The sequence below is a fragment of the Ascaphus truei genome, chromosome 2 (assembly GCF_040206685.1).
Source record: "Ascaphus truei isolate aAscTru1 chromosome 2, aAscTru1.hap1, whole genome shotgun sequence".
Classification (NCBI taxonomy): Eukaryota; Metazoa; Chordata; class Amphibia; order Anura; family Ascaphidae; genus Ascaphus; species Ascaphus truei.
The window spans coordinates 94,844,264-94,864,613 of NC_134484.1; the positions used below are offsets into that span (position 1 = coordinate 94,844,264).

Consider the following 20,350-nt stretch of genomic DNA (forward strand, 5'->3'; position numbering starts at 1 on the left):
ATAAATATATACAGTGCCGCAGTAAAGTGCACATTTTTTAAATCTATTTACTACATATAGATAAACATACTGTATCTATAAAATAGCAATAGTGTTCAAGATACATATACTGAAAGTGTAAAGTATGTAATATAGTAATCAGTACTTAAATAGCGCAAAACAGGTGCCATTCCCCTAGAAAGCCTTCCAAGGAGACTAAAAGCGTTCCAATATCCAAACAAATAAAGTTGCACAGCTCTATCAATCAAACAAGACAAATATACAGAAATTAAAAGAAGACAAGAGGAAAAAGGCAAAAAGCTTAACATAGGGTAATATGTCTCAAAAAATGTATTAAAATAAGCAGCAAGTTATGCACTCACAAACAGATACTTCAAATAAGTATATAGATCACAATCTCTATGTTTATTTGAAGTATCTGTTTCTGAGTGCATTACTTTCTTGCTGGTTATATACATTTTTAGACATATTACCTTAATTTATACTTTTTTGCTTTTTATTTTTCCCCCTCTTCTCTCTTTTTGTTTTATGCACAGTATGTTTGTCTTGTTTGTCTGACATAGAATTGCACACCTTTATTTGTTTGGATATAACAAGCATGTAAAGTTTGCACTAAGAACATTATTTCAATAGAAGTGTTGATGTTTTCACATCATACTTGTACAAAGTGACAATTTAATGATACAATATTTATAGTGTGTAGTGCTAATATTTGTTTGTTTTTTATTGTGCCCATATACCAGCGTTTTTTTAACATTTTTTTGGTCAATGAACCCTATAATTATATTGTGAAATTCTGAGGAACAATATCCAACTTATAGAATGACTCAATGCTCAACCTAATACACAGAAATAGTATACTCAGGTGCACTGGGATATAGATATATATGAGAAACGAACGTTAAGACTTGGTTAACACTAGAATCCAGATAGCTGCACTCAGAGTGTAATATATAAGTAGACTATAATAGTCAGGGTATACAATTATCCCACTGTAGGAGTTAATTTACTCCCTTCCAAATGGCACACTGAGTAACCCCGACCCACTATAATAGCGCATCTGAGATCAGATGCTTTATAAGGAATCCCCAACTCTCTCTAATAGCACGTCTGAGATCAAATGTTTTGTAAGGAACCCCAATAGCACGTCTGAGATCAGTTACATTGTAATGAACCCCAACCCTCTCTAATAGCGCGTCTGAGATCAGATTTATTGTAATGATCCCCAACCCTCTCTAATAGTATGTCTGAGATCAGATGCATTGTAAGGAACCCCAACCCTCTCTAATAGCGTGTCTGAGATCAGATGCATTGTAAGGAACTCCAACTCTCTAATATCGCGTCTGAGATCAGATGTGATTTGGGATTTACTGTAATAGTAAGGCATATAGTGTCAAACCTATAATTGCATTTCCAAACTTTTAAGCTTGACTTTTTTTTCTTGCTTTGATTAAAACTGGCTTCGTTTCCTGGGTTCTCCTTTAAAAGACCATCTTGCAAGTTGTTTTTACATCACACGCCTCCATTTTCTGCTTCTCGTTTAACTCCATTTCCAACTCACCGTGTGCCTCCCAATATAAACATTTCGATGAGCAAAGATTTCTTTCAAACAAATACTTTAAAGAATCAATCCACAATTTTGAACCATCTTAAATACAGCAAAAGTGATTTACATCAGTGATCCAAAAAATAATGATAAATAAGCCGCGTGGTTGCAGACATTTATATTTTCAGCCATATGTTTTCACTCTGTAAATTACAAATTATACTAATCGTGGCATTCAACCTGTTATTTTGTTTGCTACGACACAGTCAATGGCAGTAGACGCGGGATCGAGCTCCGATACCGTTCATCGGAGCTTAATGCCTACCGGACAAAGTGCCTAATTTAGTACACACCTATCCCTAATGCTTTTACATGGAATCATAGTCTTCCTGTATATCACTTTTACTATACGCGTTGCAGACTAGATAGTAGCATTGTGTAATCATGTTTTCTGTTATGCTGCTGGTGTGTTTGGCATGTTTTGAAATCTCTGTGCATTTAGATGCATGATCTAATGTTGTCATATTGTCTAAACATAATGTTGAATCTCTATGGAAACATGTAGGAAGGGTATTCAAAATGTCAGTGCTGTTTACTGATTGTTGATTGACATAAGGAGAGATAGAAATTAAAACTGACTGGAAAAATTTACATCATGCTGATACGTACACACATTTATAAAGAAACAGCCAAAACAAACAGCATCCTGTTGGCATTTACTTTCTGGCAGAGCTAAAATGACTAAAACAAGTAATACATAAAATTTGTAAAAACATCTGTTTCATAACCTCTGGGAATTAGCTCACAATACAATTGTAAAATGTTTGTAGAGTGAAATATCTCTTTATGTATGTGTATAAATATTGTAACAGAAATGTGTAGTAATTAACCGAAGGGCGCTTACTTTCTCAGTCATTTGCCAATCTGTTATTAACCTTTCCATTGCCCCGGAAAATGCCAGATGAATTGTGTTTCTTTTAAAGATTGCAGAGCTCAATAGTTCTCATCAGCAGGAGACAGGCTCTCCAACACGGACAAAAATCGTATCAAATGCAATTAAAACGTATTATCCTTTATTCATTTCTGACACCCTTGTGATTTTCTTGGCTATTTATGCCTTTGGCACATGATTCATAATCTTCAGTTTGACTCTCTATCCTTGTGTTAATGGCTCCCCTGTGTTTACACAATGCATTTTTTAATTCAGTTACCTTATTTGCCCCAACCGCATCCCCAAAAAGTGGTTTGACAGCAAACAGCATATCGGCTTTGCCAATTTTAACATTATGTTTTATCATGGTAGTGTTTTCCTATTTCCAACCTAAAAGTAGAAGGTGTTACAGAAACTGCATGTTTCACTAACCTGTCAATGCAAAATTACTCTCTACCCTCCTTTTCCTTGTTAAGCTTTCCTGCTTCTGTTCTGTGGTATTTTATGCAAAACACCCATAATGGAACGGAGTGAAAACACCTACAGAAAGGTTTAAATAATAGTATTTTTTTTCTTCTATAGCACTAACCGTGTATTCGCAGTATATAAAGCGCTGAACATTACATTTTGCTGGCACGCATTCCCAAAAACTCCCATAGGGTAATAAAGTTTAAGAAGTATTTTAAAAAAAAGTATAAAGTAGCACATTCACAAGAGCTCTGGTAAAACAAGCCTATCGGTAGGATGCCCCAGAATATCAGATTCCATAGGATTTGGTGGTAATGTTACCACAGAAGACTGCAGTATGCCCGATCTAGTTCATTTCATGGGAGTTGCCGACAACACACGACTGCGAGACCAGCTCCAACCACGCAAATCTTGGATTATGGACAATGAGACCTTTCCTTGTAGACCTAATTTTTTTGCCTGAGGTAGTGACAAAGGAGACTTTACACTAGGATTCGAACTGAGTTCAGCCCGCTACAAGGGCAATGACATCACAACTCACCTACTCCTTCAACCTATAATTAGGCCTTGTCCCCACTGCTCGCGGCTGCGCATGCTATGGCGTGCGTGGTGCAAACAAGATACAGCCCTCTATGGGGCTGGCCCCAGTCGCTGCCTGCGCGCGCCTGCAGAAAGTGTGATGCGCGACCACCTGTGCCAAAAGACAATACATTAGTTTTTTTGGCACGGTGGCCGAGCGCTGGCCACGTCACAGTGGCAGTTCAGCCAATGAGGGTGAACTAGCCACGTGACGTCATGGCCGCGCCCACGCCCCCACACCCCTGTCGAGATCTCCTGCACTTCTCTGGATGCGCGTCCCAGACCTCACATCGTGGCTGAAACTGGTGCATGCGCTGACAGGCGCTCCGACGCGCGCGTGCACGCAGTGACCTAATGGGATGACTGCTGGTTGTGAAAGATCAGGCATGTTGACATTCAGCAATTTAACAGCAGTGTCAGTGTTTTTTTTTTTTTACAGCCTCAGAAGTCTGTTCAAGAGAATAGCACTTCAGATTTCTAGAACTTGCGTTAGTAAGAATCTAAAACTCCAAAAGACGGGCATTTAAAAAAAAAGTTATGGTTCAAAACAGTTGTAGCTCTCAATTGTGATGTGCTCATACAAAAACCGTTGTAACTGGTGTAGGTGACAATACACTTACGTATCACCAGTTAATGCTTGAGAAATACTCAGAGGTGCTTCATGGTGTTTTTTTTTCCAAAGGGTAATACTGGACAAAAAGCCAACATTTCGGAAACTAAACATAGCCCTTCCTTTAACTAGAAGGGTCCTTTTTACAGCTCAAACCTTGGACATGGTTTTGTCTTAACCTTTAAAATGTCCTAAAAAACATCGGCTGTGATGAACACTAATGAGATACATAGGTGCTATTTGTACATGGTTTAGGGTCACGCTCAATATGTTCCACTGGCTTGAATGGAAGTTTTTAGCTGAACGTGTTGCAATTGGCTGCTCTAGGATACAGTACACTGAATCAGGCCCTGGTTAGAGAGAATACATGCTGACTTGGTTATCAGTTAGTTACATAACTAAAAAAAAAATGTGTGTGTTGTATTGGTTCTTTTGTATGGAGGGCGGTGAACTAGATGATTGGAGAAGAGAGTGAAGGATATAAGGTTGTGTCTGTCATTAGTAAATGAATTCAAGTTTTCTATCTATACAGATATATGTTTTTATTATTTTGTTATCACTACAATGGCTATTGGTAGTCTTTTTCCTATTAACTTTTCTTTTGTAATGGAAGTATGTTTTTAAAAGGAAACAAGTATCGTTTACTCCCCTTAAGTTTTCCGGGCTGCACAAAAAAACCTGGTGGAAGTTGTGTATTTGCAGTGTCAGCTTTTAGTGAGTACTAACTATCAAGAGCATCTTATAATCTTTCATCAAGGTCCTTGGGACCAGTTGGTCTAAAAAAAATAAAATTCTGGGCATATATGGTGTATGGTTCAAGTAAACAGTGCAAGAAGAGTAAAAATCAAGTGTTTTCATATTTTATTTATATGTAATATCTTCTGCTATGGGCTGGGGGAATGAACATGCTCTGTAGATCTTTTCAATTGTCACTTAAATACACAGCCTGGCTGGTAATGGCCCTGTACATTAGGGAGTTCTTGTTTAAAACTGAGCAGAGAATCTGTGCCTGTATTTTAGGTGTTGGCCTAAAGTTTTTTGTTTTTTTAAATTAATGTCACACTGTATCATACAAAATGTCAAGTGTTCTGATATGTTTTGACTTTAATGTGCTGTTCCTTCCATTTTCACACATACCCCTAACATCTAATACTTCATTGGAGGTTCCAAAGCCAATTTCATTCTGAATTATTTTGTTCTCCAGGCAGCTTTAGGTGTCTTGAAACAATTTTCAGAACAAGGATTGGATTCAGTGGAAGGGTCGTTCATGCCTGAATGTGGATCTTTTGAACAGTAAGTATTTTTCAATGCATGTTGTGAGATGTATTTTATTTTGCAGTGATTTTATTTGGCATATATTTAACAATATTTGCAGTTTAACAATATATATTAGAATTAAAATAAATTTAATTTATTAGACAGTGGTTCTTTGCATTGCAATGTATTATACAGACATATTAAGATTTACTGTTAGTATTGGCCTGTAAAAATGTATTTATGTAAGTTTTCAGAGATTGTCATTCATACTGAACGGGTGAAAGTGGGCTAGATGATGGCGTTTAGCCCACTTAATAACATTTGATACCAGTCCACAAAAGGAATTGATTAAAAACACATCCACATCATAATCTGTCGAATTGTATTTGAAGAAATGCCTTCTTGCATATTCTCATATGGTAGATTATGTTCTAAGTGTAATTATTGTATACTACTGTACCACTGTATTATTTCGTGGGTTAGTGGTTTGTTTTCAGAAAAATAATTAAATGAAGTGGAATCAAAGAACAAACAAACACTCCACTTTCATCTCCACATTTAATGAAACTAATTGCAAGGATGTAGTAATTTAGTGGGTGAATTGCCTTGAAACTGAAATGTGACATGTTAAGATTTTGAGTAGATAAAGTGGCTTTTTTTTTTTATAAACAGTAATTCCATCAGCGAGGTCTCCACATGATCTCATCAGCATGCTATCTGAACATAAATATTGTTGTTTCGCTTCAAAATGTCACCCCTCAGGGTGACCTTTGAATCTTCCGTGCCATCAGCTAATAAACATGTCTTGAGATGTGCAACCCTGGACCTTAAAGCCTCTTGTTCATGTATTAATTTTTCAGACAAGCCAAGCAGCGGGGAGAGAAGGCAGACAATAAGCAGGCTAACTCAGACACCACCACTCAGGACTGCAAGGATTCAAAGGCTGTCGTCTAGAAGCTCCCCAGCATCCAGGCCGCCACTGCATCCTTATAAACCTGTCAACACGCAATAGGGTGTATGTGTACAAGGAAACGATTCACTAGTACCATTATACGAGTCTTATGTGAAGACAACACTATCCTAAAGCAAGAGATAAGACCTGATACTGTTTATTGAAAGAGGGGAATATATTAACTTTAAGCACTTCCCCTGGAATTTGAAACTACATCTTCATTTAATTGCCTTGAGGCAGCTGGAAATCTGATCCCAGCGGTGCTTGAAGTTAGAATTTATTAGTGAACGTGTTAAGAGAGGTGAAACTTAACTTGAACCAACTAAACTCTTTAAAACAGAATAACAAAACCACATTGGTTAGAGTTTCTTAGTGTAGGTTAAGTTTCTACTTATATTTCTTTTTTGTTTTTAGTACAGTATATGCTTTGATATTTCAAAGCTGAACCAATGACAGTGCATAGTGCTTGTGAGACTTATAGTTGTTGTCTTCATATACAGTCACACAGCTTAACTTTTGTGAAGCAAAACGCAGTCTTCATTCTGAAATACATATTGCATTTAGATAAAGTTCCAAAGTAAAAATTAAAATCATGTCCAACACTTGCTTAAGCAAAAATGGAAGGTTCCAGGGCACTGTTCAAATAAATTTTTCAAATCCGCAGTGCCCTGGAACCTTCCATTTTTGCTTACTCTGGAGTTTTCACATTGTCAGGGACTCCCCTGTACCAGGAGCACCGGTAACAGCACGTATCTGTTATCTAGTTTATGGTGTGCAGCATTACCACTGTATTTACAACACTTGCTTAAAACATTAGCAGATGTTTGTAGCATTGCCTCACAGTGTACACCAGGTAATTCCGTCTTTATTACAGCCACCGTAAACCTAGTCTGCAGAAATACCTTATACTTTTCCATGATCTCCACGCTTTTCTGTGAAACACATTTACACCCATTGTTTGTGTTGTATTGACTCAAACTTATATCAACTGAGTGTTTTTAATTCCTGCATTCTGAGCTGGTCCACAGAAGCAGCAAATGTAACAATGGTAAGAGGGGGTTTTTTTGGGACTGGATAGAGATATAGGGCCTTATTCTATGTACTCCGAAGTGGCCATTTGGGCCTTTTTCAATCCCAAATTCCATGGACTTCGGTGCATATAGATTTAACCCCTATAGTAACAGGATTTGTAGCTAAACTGTGTACCAGCATGTTTGGAAATCATGTACAGCCAAATGCAGTAAAACCACATCAGTTCATGTGTAAATCGCAGTTGAGTTTTTCTTTACATCCCTTCACCAAATGGAGTTTACAAATACACATCTTTCACACACATCTGTTACTTATTTGGGAACCAAACTCAAGAACCATTCTGTGTTTCTTTGGGTCTCTCTCTCTTAAGTATGTCAACTGCATACAGCCCTCTCTCTACTTTTTAGCATTAAAATAGCTCTCCTAATGAATTGTAACTGCAAATAGAGCTGAGTAATCCCTTTTGTAAAATAAATTCCTTTTATGTTCTTAAGCAGCATGTTCTACAATGCACATTAGTTCCAAGACACTTAAACCTAATTGCTTGGGTGCCAGACTATGAAGCTTGTTGACTGCTCAGCAAAATCATTTAAAACATTGAAAAAATGACTAACTTTAACTCTATGGGGCCTATTCACAAAGCAGTGATAAGTGGTTTTAAGCGCGATAATTGCCCTTATAGTGCATTGCTGTCTGCTAAGCTATTCACAAAGCAGTGATAACAGTGCAGTATCGCACTTTAATGGCTTTTTATCACCCAGAAACAGTCAGTGAAAAAAAAGTCGTACGGTAGGCCCAAAAATGGCAAGCCCGCTGTTTGTTGCCAGTAACTGCTATTCATAAAGCAGTGATACGTTTATCGTACTATAAAAGCTCACCATTTCTTTTCACCCGGTAAATGCTGGCGCATGCATAAAAGCATTTTTTTTGTACAGCATTAATACAAGAGGCTGGCGGGGGTCTTGTGTTGGTCTCCACGGGTGTCCTTGGGGGGTTCCTGCAGGGTGTCATGGGGTCCTTGGGTGGTGTCCGAGGGTCCTCTGTTGGTCCCTGTGGGTGTCGGGGCCCTCGCGTGGTCCCCGTGGGTATCTGGGGGTCCTCGGGTGGTGTCCGGGGGTCCTCTGGTTGTCCCTATGGGTGTCTGGGGGCCCTTGGGTGGTCCCCGCAGGTGTCTAGGGGTCCCCGGGTGGCGTCTGGGGATCCTCGGGTGATTACTGTGGGTGTCCATGGGTCCTCGGGTAGCCCCGCAGGTGTCTTGGGGCCCTCAGGTGGTCCCTGCAGGTGTCCGGGGGTCCCCACTAGCCTGCCGTACCAATCCTAAAAAAAAATTCTATGCATACATTCAAATAAATACATTCCCCCTCTCCCCCCCCCCCCCAATACATACAGTACAGTAATAGGCAAAATTACTATTATCCAGATATGGATAACAGCTCATTTGCCCATTATAAAATAAAACATCAGCCAGCATAAATAAAGTAAATAAACCTTTCTACTTACCCATGCCATCATGAAGGGCATCCTCATCAGCATACTCCCGGTCCATGTCCTCCGATGCCAGCAAGAATACATGAAAAAATACAATCTAATGGCCCCTAACCCCTTACACACCTTAGCAGTTAATAACCGTTATAGTAATTAAAGGGGTTAACCCACCCTCCCCCTCTACCCACCCGTGAGGCCTAACCACCCACCCAGGGACCACTATACCCACTCTGTACCCATTGATTGGCATAGTAGTACATCATACCCATATAATATGGGCATGATAAGCCACTATATCACTCTATGGTCACCCTAATCAAAAAGCATGAATGCCAAAAATACACAATAATAAAAGACATACACAAGCACCTAAACACCCCAATTAAATAAATAAAAGCACTAGCCAACCAATTAAATACATAAATAAAAGCACTAGCCAACCAATCAATTTAATAAATAAAAGCACTAATCAACCAATCAATTGAATAAGTAATAGCACTAACCAACAAAACAATTAATTTTAAACATTAGCCAACAAAACAATAAATTATTTTAAACCACTAGCCAACAAATCAATTAGTTAATAAAACCACTAGCCAGCACATCAATTAAAACCAGTAGCCAACAAAATAAATAATTAATTAAAAACGCTAAACAATTGGAAAATGAAATAATAACAAGCCAGCCAAAAACAAATTTATAGCGCGATAGCACTGATACAAAAAACAGGTCGCATGATAGTGCATTTTTTTATCGACCTTAAAATTGGCCTTTACTTCTTAGTGAATCCCGCTTTTAGCTCCATGTCTTATAGCGCGATGAAAAAATGCATTGTCGGACACAAAAGCACTTTATTGTGATTTTATCACTGCTTTGTGAATAGGCTCCTATATATAATTCTATACAACGCACTCCGTACCACAACTAACTTGATTACTCAAATCTGATTTGTTTTTCAAATGACCTCTACTAAGTACTTCACTGTTAAATTACTTCTTTTTATTTTAGAGAAATATTGATCTAACAGATAATTTATGTGGGGTCTCCAAACACCACAGTGGGAACTTTTCTAGAGAAACATTTGATAACACAGTACTGTTTGGAACACATGTGAAATTGCTGCTGCCTGTACTTAGATAGGGGGTTAGTCCCACATAACTCGCCAAAAACAACTTAATGTAGCTGGCTTTCTTAGATTTTTTTTCTCTCAAAGGAGATTTTCTAAAACACAGTGCACACCCTGACTTTAAAGGGGCAAACCCTCCCAGGACCACAGTGAACTAATTCCAGTGACTCGGGAAGGGTTTGCTTTCCTCTGGCTACTCCCTGTTGCCTGATGTCATTGTGTGTTCAGCCATGGCTTGTTCAGCCAGTGTCTTGTCTCCCCGCTTACCCCTAACGTTATTGTTTCTTTGATAAAGACAGGGATAAGGGTAAAGTAAACACCTGATTGACAAACATTTCCCCATTAAGAAGCCCTTTGAGAAATTCAACTGGCTGACTATATGAGACTGCTCCTTTTAGGGGGACTGGTGCAATGTCCTGCTCTATACATTGCACTAAATAAAGTGGCTGCACTCTTCACAGGCCTTACAAATGAAACTTTATTAAACACATTTAAATCATTAAATGTTAATGATTCTTTCAGTTGATTTCCGCATCATTGCTAAAGAAAACTGTTTAATTCGAGTAAACCTTTATATGCGTAATAAAGGATCAAGCACACAGGACTAAAGGTCAGCAATCATTTTTTTACTCAACCAAGCATCGTAAAAGGGTTATAATTTCAGTGGGAGCATTCTAGATTTGTCCAGATATAGGGCCTCATGCAGTAAGCGACGATTATGTGAAATCGGCAAGCTTATCGATTAGTCATGTTATTGGCGTTTTTCCCTCTCCGTATGCAGTAAGTGCCGAATACATTCAAAATCAAGCCGAAAACAAATCCGCCCACTCTCACGATGATGAGCCGATCACACACAGGTGTATCGGCGTGCGTGGCGGGGTGCTGTTAGGTTGCACAATCACAAATCTTGCTGAATCAGGCGAAACAAGCATGTTTTTGATTGCGCGCCATATTTAAAGGCAACGTGTACTGCTAATCATTCTCTGTGTTGTTGGGAGTGAGAGAGAGAGAGACGCACAGAGCTGGACGATTGAAGATTTGCATATTGACTGAGAGACTTGTTGTGTATTGGGAGAGCTTTGTCCTTTGTTGTTTTGTTTACATCTTTGTCTTGTTTTATATGTGGAAGTGGGTCGTGTGATTGCCTGTACATTTCTTGTCTGTTTTTTGTGAGTGCTGGAAGTATGCCCGCAAAGCGTGGGAAGAGTGATGCTGGTGGGAGTGGGAGTGCTACTCGTGCGAGTACGCGTCGGAGTGAACGTTCTGTTCAGGGGAGTGATGTTGCTGGTGCACCGAGTGGTGTTGCTGGGAGTGGGAGTGCTGGTGCTGGGAGTGGGAGTGCTGTTGTTGGGAGTGGGAGTGCTGGTGCTGCGAGTGGTGTTGCTGAGAGTGGGAGTGCTGTTGTTGGGAGTGGGAGTGCTGGTGCTGCGAGTGGTGTTGCTGGGAGTGGGAGTGCTGTTCTTGGGAGTGGGAGTGCTGTTGTTGGGAGTGGGAGTGCTGTTGCTGTGAGTGGGAGTGCTGGTGCTGGGAGTGCTGGTGCTAGGAGTGTGAGTGCTGGTGCTAGGAGTGTGAGTGCTGGTGCTGGGAGTGCTGGTGCTAGGAGTGGGAGTGCTGGTGCTGGGAGTGCTGCTGGTGGGCAGCTTTTGGAGGCTCTTCCATTGGAAGAAGGAGAGTCCAGTCAGCACCAGCCAAGCTCTGACCCTAAACCTGCTCGGAAGAAACGTGTGGAGAAGCCACGTAATCCTCGCTTCAATGACCAGAAAAATAGGGCTCTTGTCACTGGCATTCTGGAGCACTATGACAGTCTCTATGGACATTTAGTAGGTAAGTGTACCTTTACATTTATTATTCAAATACATGTGATCCTAGGTCATCTGAGTTTTGTTCATATGCAAATATGGGTACACAATATCTTTCTATGTTCATTAGTGTGGAAACACAGCTTTTTATCATGCCTTACAAGGACAAATAAACACAGGCGGTCAATTTGCCACAACTGCATACAATATGAATGCAACCTTGCTTACATGTATAGGTTTAGTAGTGAATGCTCATGTGCTTCACATATTACACATAAAACAGCATGTTTGCTATCTCTTGGAACAGCTAGCAGTGTAGGAAACTGGTGCTTATATTATTATTAATTTACCTCATATCTTTTATATGTTTTTCAAGGGCGGACAAGTGCAGCAAGCAAAAAAGAAATGTGGGACACAATAGTCATTGGTGTCAATGCCTGTGGGAATAGTGTCAGGGACAAGTATCATTGTCGGAAAAGATTTGATGATATTAGGTCCAAATTGAAAAAGAAAATACAAGACCAACGCGTGCATGCTACTGGCACTGGAGGTGGGCCCACACCACAACGTCTCATATTGACTCCATTGGAGGAGCTGCTTCGGCCAAAATTACTTACCGTCGTCGTGGAAGGCTTGGCTGGTGACCGTGACATTGGAATTTATCCGTCACAATTTCCAGCAGGTGATAAATATTACTGTACTAGGCGTGTCGTTGCTTACAGTTATTTTGCATATTTACACTGCTTTTTATACTGTCTTCACAATATAAGCATACCTGCATCTATATATGTATATGTCTGATTCTGTATATATATATCTCAAAATAGACATATATGTAGTAGTCCTACTAAAAGCAGTAACTAATATAGCACGTGCCATTGCGTGCTCATTTACATGTGAATTCCCAAAATGCATAGCTGCAGTGGAAGCAATTGATGGTGGGCGAAGATGGGGAACAACAGGGTAGTACACATGTGTAACACATGTTCATGAGAAATTATTAGTAGCTACAGGTACAGAACAGAAATATGTATCATATTATTGTGTATTTTATTGATTTTACTCCGACAAACATGACATTACTGCCTATTTTAAGCATGCATCAAAGAAATTGCATGTAACGGCCTACAAACATCACTGGCACTAACACATCTATAGTTGCTTATGAAAAGGTCCATTTTTGCTTTATGTCATATACAGACAGCATAATGAGGCACACGTATCATATGTTATGTCATTGTTTTCATAACTTAAACACTGCAGATGACTACTTAGCTCATCTACCATTGTGTTAAAGCAGCTGCAATTAATATCTCATCACAGCATACACTTCAACAGAGGGGGTGGGGTTCAGCACACACACTAATTACAGCCTCATTTCACAGTCAACTTAGTTCACACCATTTTCACCTGTTTCAAGTAATTGAAAGGTGTGGCTGATTAGGCTTTTTGGGGAAGGGAATACCTTTCTTACAACCTGAATAGCACAACTGAAGTTAATCACTCATTTGAAAGCTTAACTCTAGCTACTAAATGCCCCAACAACTCATTACTTATCAAAGCGTACGTCACACATTAGTTCACTCATATCTATAGTTGAACTACTATCAAAGACACATTATCACACACTGCATGTGTTGTCTTGTTGAGTCACAGCCACATTCAGGTGTGCCACATCTTCGATTAATGTACCACACATATCCTCTACCAAAAACAACACTTTTTGCAATATGACCACCTTCATGATAACCATTGTGAATGGTCATCTCATGATAGTTATGTACATTATGATACTGATATCACTACACAACATATGATTTTTATGTACTAATTTAATCTATTTATCCTCACGCATTACTGCAGAAACATAGTATGTTGTATGTTAGGGAACTCAAAACTTCTAAGTACACAGGCATGTACAGTGTTATTACAACTATTTATGTTCACTTTCACACACATTTTCGGTTAAGGAACTGATGTTGTTAGTTAATCATAAATACAGAACATACAATAAGTGTTTGTTCAATATTTACACATGTAAATGTAAAACTTATGTTATTGTTATATATAGTTGCCCCTGGAGGACATGTGTCACCTGAGATGGAACAAGTGTCTTCACCTGGGTCAGCCAGCTCAACACAACTAGAAGGTGAGTGTATCATTTGATGGCCATATAATATGTGCTCTTCTATATGTTATGTTGTCATGTTCATTATTTGTTTTGCACATCTTCTTTAAATAGGATTACTTAGTGTCAGTGCAAATTAAGTGTAAGGCAACATGTATTGTGTTAGTGATGTGAACTATCATGTAGGACTTCTGAGTTTAGAGCAACTTTTCATTCATTCATATTTCATACTGAGTCCAAACATTATTCGTAAGTCAAGGTAGTTTTTAATGTGAGGTTATAAAACGTATGCTAACATGTTAGGTGTTACTTAGGACACAGTACAATTACATAGTAACACAGCATACATTAACATGCCATTTAATAATGTGTACATTTCTTTTTAGAACATCATGGTGATGAGGATGATGAGTATGATGAGGATGACGCCGCAGAAGAGACTGAAATACAATCATGTGACCATGAAGAGGTGCCAATAGAAACTGTTGTACCGCCAAATCGTTCATCAACTTCCACATACGATGCAATTGTAGCTTCAGAGGGAAAAATAGTGGACGCAGAAAATCGTCGCCATTCAGACATGATGACAGTGCTGGAAAGGATGATTGGACTGCAGGAAGAAACAGTATCACAATTGGCACATCTCCACAGAGTCTTCATTGAAGTGCCTAAACAGTTGCAAAAAATCAACACCTCATTCGAAGCATTAGTTGTTCAGCAAACACAAGCTAATTACTGGAGAATGACTAATGTACCACAATTCAACACCTCACAGCCAGGATCTGTTCATGCAGGTCAGTTTTCACCACATTCATCTGATATTCATTCACCAGGCCCAAATGTTACCGGTCAAGTAGCAGACATTGCTGTGCAGGTTCCTGACGACATCCTACCGCTGCCATCTGTACAAATTCAGCAGCTAACACCTACAAAGGAGGCCACAAAAAGAAAACACAAGCAGTTACTACTGACCAGTTTTTGGTCAAAAACAAAAAAAGACTCACATGAAACAGACCGACCATCACTTGTGCAGTGTCTACCAACTTGCTCACATGTGTCAGTGGGCACAAGCTCTGTCGGTGAGTCACTTGCCACAAGCCCTGTCCGTGAACAGTCAGTACCCACAAGCCCTGTAGGTGAGTCACTGCCCAAAAGCCCTGTAGGTGAATCGCTGCCCAAAAGCCCTGTAGGTGAATCGCTGCCCAAAAGCCCTGTAGGTGAATCGCTGCCCAAAAGCCCTGTAGGTGAATCGCTGCCCAAAAGCCCTGTAGGTGAATCACTGCCCAAAAGCCCTGTAGGTGAGTCACTGGCCACAAGCCCTGTAGGTGAGTCACTGGCCACAAGCCCTGCCCGTGAAGTGCCAGAGGCCACTCAAAGTGGCTCTGTTGTGCCTAAAGTTGGTGGCAAAAGAAAAAGGAAAATTCAAGAGACAACAAGCAGGCCTGTTACTCGCTCGCAAAAGGAACAAAAAAAATAAATGTTATAATTCAGAAAATATGTCTTTGGCCTTGTTTTGTTGACTTCAGATTATCTAATTACTATTGTATGTATGCTGAAGACTGTGTTGTTTCCAAACTTTCAACTATGTTCTTGTACACGTGAAGTTTTGGAAATGTTAACACTCATAATTAATTGTGTTATAAATATTTATGTTTTAATCGTCTGTTCAGTAATGGTCCACCAGGAGCCAGTTGCTAAGTTTAGAGAAGCTGCCATTGACTTTGCAGCAAAACATTGCATTTGGGTGTGTTAATTGATGTAAGAATTGCATATGCATATTAGTCACATGCAATTATAAAAACACCTAAGTAACTGCAAACATCTTTCTTGTACGTGTACAGCAGGATTATGTGTAAATTATTACTTACCTTTGCCTTGCTTGGCCATTGTAATTTTGTCCTTTAATCATTTGTGTGTTCGTTTCAATAACATCTCAGAATGTATAATAATATATATACACACACACACACACACACACACACACACTCTGAGTGTGTGTGTGTGTGTGTGTGTGTATATATATATATATATATATATATATATATATATATATATATATAGTACTATATAAACTGGTATACATGTATTTTACAAACTAATACACTTCATGCTTCCTTGTGAAAACACTATTTTAATAATACAGGCCTAATGTTTGAGAAATATCCTAAGTATGAGACTCTAACAGTATTGTGCTTAAACAAATGTTTATTACTTAATTCAATCATGTTTCTCACCATTTAAATAGGTTTCATACAAGGTATACTTAATGCCATCAATGTTGTGTGTACTCCTGCAATATTAAAAAAAAAACCATATAATATATAAATATATATATATTTTTATAAGAGAGATATATTTATATATATATATATATATATATACACACGTATTTAAACTCATGCAGACAGGGAGTTAACCAGACTTTCACATACACACAGAAATGTAAGCGGGGAAAAAACATTTCTTTTTGCAGGTGTGTGTTTTTACTGATATGCCTGGCTAAGAAATATTTTCACACAGTGGTCTTTGTTAGTTTTCAAAAAAACACTATGTGAACGCATTCAAAGTCTAGGGATGTTTTTCACAAACGAGATAAAAGAAGGAGAAATGTTTCTCCCACAGTCCCATATCACGAACCACAACTGTTAACCCAATTAGACAAACAAATCCAATTGGCGTTTGAAATAAGGAGTCAAAGTAGTTAGTTTTGTTGACCTTGACAAGGAAAAACAGGAGTTTGTTAGCCATTCAGCACATTCATTTTGATGAGCAAATAACACAGACCTGCACACAGCTTTTGTGCTACTCAGACATGGCTGATGAATTCGTTAACAATATTAATCCCCTTTTAGGGTATAAGTACATGATCTGTGAAGCCATCTTGAACAGTCGCGGACAGAAAGCAAGCACACGCCAAATCGATGATTTCATTCGAGCAAAATATCCTTATTACCAAGACCGTAAGCATGCACGGAATTTTAATTCCTCAATAAGATTCACTTTATCAAGTAATGACTTTTTTGAACGTGACCAGGATAAGCTACAACACACCTATGGTTTCTGGAAGATTGCCCCGGAAAAACAATTTCTCCTGAAAGACGGCACTTATATTGTCGTGAAAGGCATATTTATTCCTAATGGCAATAGCAATGTATCCGCTACTACTGATCCGTTTGAATCGATACGTGCTGCAATATCTGCAGCCTCCATTCCTGAAACCCACATTGTACAAGAACAAAAGTACTATGATTATGTACCAAGCCTTTCAGCTGAAAATGCATTGGAATGGGAACCCGAAGAAATGAACCTACCTCCCGACCAATTATTTGAAGAAAGCAGTGGCGATTCCTATGAGCGCATCCTGGAGGAGATATGTGTCATACTGGATTCAGCGGTTGGGTCAAGCGTGGATGAAAATGCCTTGCATTTCTGGAGCGACCAGTTGCAGCCAGGCGAAGAGTTAATTCTAGAAGAATGGTAAATATAACAATCGTTATGCGTTGACTCTGCGTTTAAATTTTTTTTTTTTTTGTAACCACCATTTTCACTTTCAATGCGTGGATACAGCGTAACATTGCAGACTGCATAACATGTAGCGATCACAAACAAATTGTTTCCTAATACAATATAGTAGAGTAGTGAAATAGGTGAACAAAAGAAAAGTGCGCAACAACAATATATAAATAACGTGATGAATGTGATACAATTAAATAGGTGACCTTGTGTATAGTATGAATATTTATGGAGCGTCTGCAGCTGTGACACCAGGGATGGCTCTGGTCCCCCCTAAATGCACACAAAAAAACAAGAAACACAGCGCACAACGCTCATAGTGCATTAAATGATATCTTTAGTAACCAAAATAAGAAGGTAAGTATTGTGCGTACATAAAACAAAATTTAAACAAGCATTTCAGGGTTATTGTTACCCAAGCACCAACGGACGCCTGTGATGGTCTCGTGGCTCTCTCCTTCTCACTCCAACAACCTCGATGTAGGGCCTGGAAAATCTCCACTCCAAACGCTGGTGTTTTGGCCTCTCGCCTTAGGGAAAGGCTAGTGCAGCTTCAGCAGTCCAGAAAAAGACCTCCGCTTATATGCGTTGTGCCCGTCACTGCATAAATCTCGTGTATAACGGAGCAGCGGAGTACACGCGGTTTTGCGTCCTGGTCGAGAGCTTCTTCCGGGTCTGTGACGTCACAAGATCGCGAGACTTCGTCGCAAGTCTGCAGGACACCGGATCAGTTTTCTGGGAGTGCTGGGATGTAGAGGGTTCGCAAATGTCATCAATCCTACGCGTTTCGAAACCACAGAGGGTCTCTTCATCAGGGAATAAAGACTTATGAGTCTATTGGCATTTTATACCCCTCCAGCGTCACTGATTAGTCCCTCAATTAGGGTTTGAACCAATCGCAACGCAACGGGGAGGAGTCAGAAAGCTCCATGGAAACAGAGAATGCATCCTAACAAAAAAAAAAAAAAACTAAAAACAACTTTATTTAAACATATAATAACAAACAATTTCAAAAAGAGGACTCTAAAATAAAGAAAAAAGAATTAGTACACACTAATATTTGTAGATGTGTTGGAATATATATAGTGATTCTAAGAACCACCAACAGAATTATATTCGAAAAAGAAGCACGAGCTAAAAAATCAATAGATACCTTAAAACCATAAATTAATAAAATGTTAAAAGGATATTTCTTTAAAAGCTTAATATATAAAATATACCAGCTCAGAATATAAATGTAATTTCTAAATACATGACCTAGCTATATCACCAGTGTGAGGTGGTCAGTAAAGGGACCATATATCTATATCCTCATTGAGACCTCCCGGATATAATGTGCCCAATTTATATATCCAGAAGGTCTCTTGAAAGGATAAATCCTTAACCCTATCCCCACCCCTTCTGCTCCTGGGCACGTGTTTGATACCCTTAAAGCGCAGGGATATGGGGTCTTTATTGTGATGTAAGGCATAGTGCTTAGAGAGGCTATGAGTTAACAGACCATGTTTTATGTTTCGTATATGTTCTTGTATACGTGTTTTTAATTGGCGTTTAGTGCGCCCTACATAGAACAAGCCACACGGGCATTCAATTAAATATACAATATGATCCGAATTACAATTAATAAAATCAGATATTTCATAAATTTCCTCAGTTTTTGGACACACAAGAGTTTTGCTATTAGAGTGTAAGTTTGCACACTGAACATTTTCCACATTTGAAGTTTCCACAAGGTTTTTTAATATTTAACCATCTTTTTTCTCCTTTTAAATTTACTTAGATCACTATTGGATCAAGCATTAAACTCTGGTGTTATCACCAAGATTGAGTATGAATTTTTGTTTACAAGTTCCCCCAAGATCCCGATATTTTATCACCTCCCAAAAACCCACAAATCAATAACAAATCCCCCAGGCAGACCAATAATTTCAGGTATAGATAGTTTAACAGCCAATTTGTCCCAGTATGTTGACCACTTTTTGCAACCCTATGTCGAAAAACTCCCCTCCCATCTTAGGGACTCCACGTCATTGCTCAACTTGTTACAAAACTTAAAGTGGAAGGATTCGTATAGATGGTTAACTTGTGATGTGCAGGCCCTATACACTAATATACCACATCAACAGGGCCTAGCATCGGTAAATTTTTTTCTATCTAGCGATGCCGAATTACATGATTTAAACAAAAACTTCATCCTGGATTCCATCAACTTTATCCTGAAACATAATTATTTTATGTTTCTGGAGGAATTTTTCCTGCAGGTTTGCGGAACTGCGATGGGCACTAGATTTGCCCCCAGTTTCGCAAACCTGTATATGGGAGAATGGGAGCATAAGTGCATCCTTAATAACAATCCCTTTAGAGGAAATATCATTATTTGGCGTCGCTTTATAGATGACATTATATGTCTGTGGGATGGGGACCAACATTCTGTAAGCCTTTTTTTGAAGTATATAAACAATAACACCAGAAACTTGACTTTTACCCATGTGGAAAGTGTCAAGGAAATTAACTTCTTAGATTTGAATTTGAGGGTGTCTGATGAGGGAAACCTTATAAGTAAAACTTATTTCAAGGAAGTGGATTCAAATAACCTCCTGATGGCCTCAAGTAACCATAAAAAATCTTGGATTCAAAATATACCTGGGGGCCAATTTTACAGGTTGAGAAAAAACTGTAGTTTGGACACAGACTTTGAAAAACAGGCGGGTGACTTAACCTTAAGATTCCTAGAAAGAGGTTATCCCCTCAAAAAACTTACTGATGATCTTGATAGGGTGAGAAAAATAGATAGGAATCAAATGCTCGTTCCAAAAACGAAACATCAAAAGAAACAAAATACAAGTGAGGAAAAATGTAATGTCGCTTTTATTACAAATTATAATTCCATGACTTCAAATATAGAGAGGATTGTAAAGAAGCAC

The 20,350-nt window shown here is 38.9% G+C and overlaps 2 protein-coding genes across 9 annotated transcripts in view; both read left to right on the top strand.

Annotated features, from left to right (window-relative positions):
- Positions 1 to 6,973, top strand: part of STAU2 (staufen double-stranded RNA binding protein 2) — a 414,157-nt gene extending 407,184 nt beyond the window's left edge. For all 8 annotated transcript variants that reach the window (XM_075583378.1, XM_075583368.1, XM_075583402.1 and 5 more), the window contains 2 exons: positions 5,339 to 5,427; positions 6,252 to 6,973. In XM_075583378.1, coding sequence (XP_075439493.1) covers positions 5,339 to 5,427; positions 6,252 to 6,345 — 183 coding nt within the window. In that variant the 3' untranslated portion in view covers positions 6,346 to 6,973. The remainder of the gene's footprint in view (positions 1 to 5,338; positions 5,428 to 6,251) is intronic.
- Positions 1 to 20,350, top strand: part of RPL7 (ribosomal protein L7) — a 347,318-nt gene that overhangs the window by 64,720 nt on the left and 262,248 nt on the right. The window lies entirely within an intron of this gene.